Source organism: Etheostoma cragini, chromosome 21, assembly GCF_013103735.1.
Source record: "Etheostoma cragini isolate CJK2018 chromosome 21, CSU_Ecrag_1.0, whole genome shotgun sequence".
In the NCBI taxonomy this organism is placed as follows: Eukaryota; Metazoa; Chordata; class Actinopteri; order Perciformes; family Percidae; genus Etheostoma; species Etheostoma cragini.
In genome coordinates, this window is record NC_048427.1 from 392,464 (window position 1) to 399,838 (window position 7,375).

At 42.5% G+C, this 7,375-nt stretch overlaps 1 protein-coding gene across 1 annotated transcript in view; it reads left to right on the plus strand.

Moving 5' to 3' along the window:
• The first annotated feature begins 6,010 nt into the window (after window positions 1–6,010).
• htra1b (HtrA serine peptidase 1b) overlaps window positions 6,011–7,375 on the plus strand; it is a 22,587-nt gene continuing 21,222 nt past the window's right edge. Inside the window, exon 1 of the mRNA XM_034860002.1 lies at window positions 6,011–6,646. Coding sequence (XP_034715893.1) covers window positions 6,187–6,646 — 460 coding nt within the window. The 5' untranslated portion in view covers window positions 6,011–6,186. The remainder of the gene's footprint in view (window positions 6,647–7,375) is intronic.

Here is a 7,375-nt window from a genome sequence, read left to right on the forward strand (position 1 = left end):
AAGCTCAGTGTTTGAATGGCCTCTAGTGGACTTCACATCATAAACAGGAATGATGAGCTGTCGTGCATTACTGATGTCATAAGCTTTTGTTCATTTATTACATTTTGTGTATGTTTAATGTCAATTATAACTCATTTTAAACGCATGACTCATAACAAACGTGTTAACTGTATGTTTCCAAAGTCAATAGCAGCCGGGACGAGAAGTCTTCAAAGTGCTTGGGAGAAATTAGATTTTTGAACTGTAAAGGGAAAATCACATTTAAGCATGATTTCATGTATCCTTCTATAAGGAAGAAATGCAAAGACTAACAGTCGTCGTCTCCTTTAAGGAGGACACACAAGGAAGGATTCTAAAAGTCATACAACCTGAAAAGCATTGCTAATAATTGTATGAATAATAATACATGCCTTTCATAGAAGGAAATATGAAATCATGCTTAAATGTATTTTTCCCATTACAGAACATTTACAATTCCATGCCAACTGGGCGAAGACCTTTTTCTTGAGGAAGATGGTGTGATGATGAATGGACCCCAGAACAGGTTTTTAATGGGTGTTGAGATTGTTCTTAGGCTCAGTCATCACTTCCAAGCAGCACAAACGCCGGAAGTGGAACATTGTTTCACTGTTTCATATGAATTTCATCTTAAAAATACAAGGAAATCCAAAGAATTGTAAACAAGGCTAAAGGAAATGAGGACATGCATATTATGAAATGCAGACTGCTTTATTATATAGAAAAGCTCACAATTTGATTACACAGCCAAATGAATGTTCTTTGCTGTAACATCGCACCATTGTGTTTCAGGAAATGAAACATCCAACAGGCCGTGTGTGAGGAGAGGATTCCCATGATGCTCCTTCTCCCAGCGCATTTAATCGTGTTGAAAACATTAGACGACATACACTTTTTGCAAAACCCGCGCCTGGTAACTTTTTCCTTATGTCGTTGGGGATCTGGGAATCCTGAAACCTAAAGGATCCATGGGACTACTTCTAGACCCTGCAAACCACTTTGTGAACTACTTCACTCCCCAACAGTACCCCTTCAAGTCCCCTGCAAGGCCTTCAACCCGGGCCTTAAGAAGCCATTCAGGGCCACTGAACCGTTTTAAGGGTTCCAGGAAACTTATTCAAAACCTCTTGAACTACTTCAGTGCCAATATTGCCTTTAAATTCCCTGGAACTCTTTCAATGACCACTTAAACCCATTCAAAGACCCATGGGTCCTTGTCCTTGAGGGATTACTTGGACTGCCCTGATACCCTGCACGGGAATATTGGTTCTCCTTCAAGGGCATCTTCAAAAACCAGTTTGAAAGTGATCACACTTTAAAGTCTCATTGGAACAAGGGGTCCTGAGAGATCTCCAGAGATCTGTAAAGACCCGATCACAATGTTGTTCAAAATATTGTACCGTAAATACAATTGAATGGCGCTGAGCAAACTCGATAAATTGGATCGACTCCAGTCTCAATCATATAAAACCTAGTTTGATGATTTATATATAACACTAACTAATGTTAGCTTGGAGAGATTGTTTACCTGTTGGGCCACGGACTAAAGAAGATGACAACACCCAAACCAGCAGTAAGTCCCACCGGTGGTGAGATGTTGCCGTTCATCATGGTCATTTGGTTTATCAAAGAAGCGAAGCAACACAGTCCATAAAGTAATCACAGCAGAGACGGCAGATAGGTCCGACATCTGTGTTTAACTATAGACCTTTAAATGTTACAGTTTTGGCTTAATATAACAGAAATAAACAAGTTTGCCCATTTCGAACGTCTCTGCAAACCCAAACGATGGCCATTTGTCTACCCGGAGGTGATCTTGTGTTAGCACAAAGTAACGTTGAGTTGGGTTTCTAATCCCTCCAAAGACCACTGGAAACTCTTCAATGTCCATTTGAATCCTCCCTGGAACCCATTTAAAGAACTTTGGAAGTCTTTGAAGGCCCGTGAGGAACTATAGAGAACATACTGACTTCCTCCTGCTCATTCGAGTCTTGAGATCATTGATGCGCTCACGCTCTGTTAGATCCTCTGGAGCACGTCTCCATGGCGAAGAGGGTGGCAACATCAACACACCAAAACAGAGAGACAGAGATGGATGAAAACCCCCTCCACATCACGTCTTCTCTCGGACCGATGAGACGCAGCGGGAGCAGCTGAACGGCCCTGAAGGTTCAGAGGGATCAAATGATGTGACAGGACATTTAGAGAAAAACAAATTCAGGATCTAAAAATTGCACTAGTGGCCTCCAGAGGCCGGGCAGGTCCAAACCGGACCGAGGTGTCTGAACAGGCTGTGCTCTGAATCCCAGTGTTCTTGTTTCTGGAAGTCCAAAATGTCTTCTTGTCCTCATAAGGCAAAGGGAGCATTTAAAGGTTAAGGAAAAATCATCTCTTTTAATCACAGAAAGCAGGAGGCTTTCTAGTAACTTAAGTTAGTAGTTTTGTATTATTGCATTTGTTTCACTTTGACTCATTTCCATATGACAGCAGTCAGGAGATTCACTAAAGGTATAATATGTAACTTTGTTTACATTGTAATGTCTAAAAACAACTGCACCCATGTCAAGAAATGTGTTGAGTTGTGTACTTACATTATCTCAAATGTTTCCAACATGTGTTTAACACATACAAATCTGTTATTTTATTCGAGGTAGAACTCCGTTACGTTTGGTCACCTGTCGATGGCGTCTTATCTCCTTTGTTGGTCATTGATGTCGTCGTCTGCCAGAGTCATGAATTGACTTTTTCTCCAGTTTTAAGCCACATTTGTACAAAAAAGCGTAGCGACTGACCGGAAGAAAGTGCCGGGATACACACAATTGAGAAAGATAATGTGCCATATACTGTATGTTATGAATCTACCCAAATAATCTGATATTTCAGAAACATAAATACACAGTCACAGATTTTATTTCAAAATCTGGACATACATTTCCCAACTGCATGTTCAGTAAACACTAACATATGTACAATAAGCTATGGGGTCAAACAAATACATAACACACACACAAACACACACACACAGACACACACACACACACACACAGACACACACACACACACATTAAGACTGAGAGCCCAAACTGTTTAGTAGGTTTAAATACATACATTAAATACAATACAAGGTATAATTAATGGCTTGCACTTTCACCTTCTGTTGCTTATTCTTTATTACTTAGATTTATATGTTGCCACATTTATTACTGACTGGCACAAACACACACACACACACACACACACACACACACCGGCAATACCTCTGCAGCCGCTGGAGTCTTCTGACACAAACACAACAGCAGCAGCTCTGTGGTGAGTCGAGCCAGACGGGAAGGAAACTAGCCCAGCAGAGGCCGGACGGTCCCGGCACGCAGCACGGAGGGAGCTCTGCAGAGCAGATTGTTAGTTAATTACATCTAAATATTTAGCAGCTGGATTCCAAACAGAGAGCTGAGTGGAAAGGCCTGTTGTGGTGGACATTCTTTAGCAAGAAGTGGACAAAATCTGACTTGTGAGAAACTAAATGCACGGAGTAAAGACACTGAAGTCCTTCCAGCGTCTCCTACAAGCTGCAAGGTTCATTTTACCCTGCGGTACTGAAGTGTTGGACTGAACCAAGCACCACCAGTCACTTCTAAACCAAGTTGTTAACGTTGTAAAGCGGTCACAGTGTTGTTAAGGTTGGGCAACAAAACTACTTAAAGGGTCTTTATTTGATATTCAGGAGAAGCAGTGTTCTATATCTTTACAGAGCATCAAGATGTGTACTTCTATATTAATGGTCTGAATATTGATTTTCATTCTGTACATTTCTTACATTACTTCACTCGCAGAACGTGACTTGAAGTTGTTGGCGTATTCTAATTGTTTTGTTAGTTTATTTAAAGAAATACATGAATAAGTGTTTTTTCGACCCATCCACCGCTCCAGTTCCTCCTCATGTGAAGTTTGATCAGGGCCAGTCGTAGCCTGTTATGTCAGGGCCGGCTGGTACAGATAATGAGTGGCAGACTTGAGTGGTTGGTATCCCTACAGAGCTACACGGATCCATAAGATTGAGTTTCCCTGACATAATGATCCTATGACGTCACATGTGACATCATAGAAACGTTTGTCATTGAGTGTTATGGATTGAGCTTTTGCATCAAGCTGCTAATTACTCAACAGATCTTTTCTATGTAAAGATTGCTGAAACTCATGGACGAATTCAGGATGTGAAGTCATTCGTTTGTGTGTTTGTGTTTTTGAGTTTCTACACAGGAGGCCGAACAGTCATTTAGAGAGCTGTGTACGTAGATGAAGACACAACCACTGCTCAGCATTACCACAGATGAGCAGTGCAATCTAAATGTACGTGAATATAGAAGCATAAATACTTTTGTTATTTTCTAATCACCTCACTAAGGTGTTAGAAAGCATGCTCGGTCGACGTGGTGACTTTAATGTGTAAGCTTTATATTATTTCAGTCAATTTATTGAACATAAAAGTACAAGCACAAAGCAAAACTAATAAGCTTATACAAAAAGGAAAAAACAAACGGCATCCTCTGCAACTCTACTATCTCTGTGTGGAACTAAACTTTTATTTTTGTATGCATTATTCAGAGATAGTAGAAATTCAATTTGCATCCATTAAGATACCAAAGATGGAGAACAGACAACACAGTTTCTCTTTAGAAATGAAATAATGTGCTGGAACTCATTTCCCACTCCGAGCGTTCAAAACAGACAACTCCCAAAACCTCGCTGAACTTTTCAATCTATTGATTTGTTTCTTATATTGGAAAAATCAATCGTTGCACAGCAGCCGTCCCTGACTGGAGGTCAGGACAATACGCTGCAGTGCAGAGGATTAGATTACTGTAGAGGGCATCTGTGGAATCATTCACAGCCTGGAAGAGGAGGAGCACAATCTGAAATACAACTCTATACTTCTCGACCACATGTGTTAATCATTGAGATAATATGGAGCCCCCCCCCCCCCCCACCCCCCCGGGGTCAGCTGAGATGACAAAACTAAACTGTGCGCACAGACAACAAATCTGTTCCCTAGGTTTAATAAATTGGGCGCAGGGACTCATAATCCGTGCTCTTGGTTTTGTAAACGTGCACAAAGTAGGAAAAGATTCACAGATTTCAGATATCTCGAGACCCTTTACAGCTAGAGTGGGTCTAGACCACAATCTATAACCCTCAAATCTGACCCCTTTAAAAAATGTCTACATCTGAAACATGAGTTTCTTTTTAACCAAATTACCACAAAAAAATGGATTGGATTCATTCCAACGCTCTTTGCAAATACAATAAATCACTTTAATTCCTCTGATTTTAACTATTAATAATTTCTGCTTTTTTAAACTCAAATATTAGGTATAATTCTATATAAATGACGGTTATTGACCATGAATAGATAACACAGTAAAGGAAAGTGGAAAAAGCATGAGAGCACGTCAACATTTTATTGAAATGAAACCTATTGAAACCATTCCCTCTTTTCCAACTATTCTTTCTATTTGTCCTTCTTCTTACACATTAAAGCCAGCATCTAGTTTAGCTTTAGCAATTAGCTTTCAGCATTCACACACATTTTCTGCAGGAAATGCATTTCCTAGTTGCCATTGTCAATAATCTGATTATTTTCTTGATTAATCGATTAGTTGTTTGGTCTATGAGATGTGTATCAGGGCTTGAGATGAGTCAGGGACGTCCTCAAATGTCTCGTTTCGTCCACAAGTCAAAGATATTCAGTTCACTGTCACAGAGGAGAGCAGAAACTAGAAAATAATCACATCAGAAAAGTTTTGTTAAATGATTCAAATAAAAAAGTTGGGAATAAATAGAATAGTTGACAACTAATTTTGCAACTTTGCAGTTCTGCTTTCCACCATGCACAACTTTAATGTGATACACCAAACTCCACAACCCCATCATCCCCTCCTCCACCTGACAGACGTCATGCACGCCCACCAATCGCTTCCTGTGTTTATCCTACAGCGTTTATAAACCGGGCCAACAAAGGCACAAGTCCCACACTGCATCAGTCCTCTTCTCGTGCGCTTCCACGCAGTAAGAGCACGCTTTAAACAGTCTAACCCATAGCCTCTATCATTGCATACCCATTTAAAGTCCAGCTCCCTGTTTCTTTTTGAGTTTCCCCAGGACCGTCCCACCATGCGTCTCCAGTTCGTCCTTTGCGTAACGGCCCTGCTCGGCTGCCCGTTCCTGAGCGCCGGGTCGCGGATAGCCAAGCGCTTTGCCATCGGTTGCTCGGAGAAGTGCGACAAGTCCCAGTGCGCGCCGATCCCCGAGGACTGCTTGGCCGGAGACGTGCTGGATCGCTGCGACTGCTGCCCGGTGTGCGCGTCCGGGGAGGGCGAGCCGTGCGGCGGCACCGCAGACCGCGAGTGCGCCGAGGGGATGGAGTGCGTGGTGACCGACGGCGTGGAGGTGTCCGTCACCGTCAGGCGGAGGGGCAAGGCCGGGGTGTGCGCGTGCTCCAGCCGCGAGCCGGTGTGCGGCAGTGACGGGGTCTCCTACCGGAACATCTGCGAGCTGAAGCGCATCAGCAACCGGGCGATGAAGCTGCAGCAGCCGCCGGTGATCTTCATCCAGAGAGGATCCTGCGGGAAAGGTGAGAGAAAGACAGAGAGTGTGTGTGTGTGTGTGTGTGTGTGTGTGTGTGTGTGTGTGTGTGTGTGTGTGTGTGTGTGTGTGTGTGTGTGTGTGTGTGTGTGTGTGTGTTCTGAACTTGGAGGACCTCAGCTGCAGGTCACAAACAAACTAAACTTTCTCTTCCTCCTCTGTTCTCAAATCTTCCAAAACAATCCATTTTCATATAGCCTAAGCCTAATTGACACATTCATAGCTTAAACCAACTAAAGTGGAGTTTTGTGATCACTTCCCTTCTCCAAGACAACAAGACAACCAGACCATCAAGCACCACATGTTCGGCCATTTGCTACTTTTAGTGAACTTTAAATGAATGCAGCTGAGTACGGTTTCTTGTGCTACTGTTACTTTGCATTCTCGCCACCATCCTGTTAAATGAGTATTAAAGCAGGACTATAAAACTAGTCCTGCTTTAATACTTCCCATCTCAATCCCCTGGGGGACCCCAGGACTCTGCAGTCCACAGCGATGACAGAAGAACAGCAGTTTGGGGTTTAACACTTTCCTCACAACTTCAGCTAGGCAAGGGATAGTTCATATTGTGATACGTTACAGCATCAATGCACAGTATCTGAAACATATTACATTATTAGAAGATGCTTTCTTCATCCATAACTGCCCTACCTCATTCTCTCTCTCCCTCAATGTCTGTCTGCTTTGCCTCTCTCTCTCTCTCTCTCTCTCTCTCTCT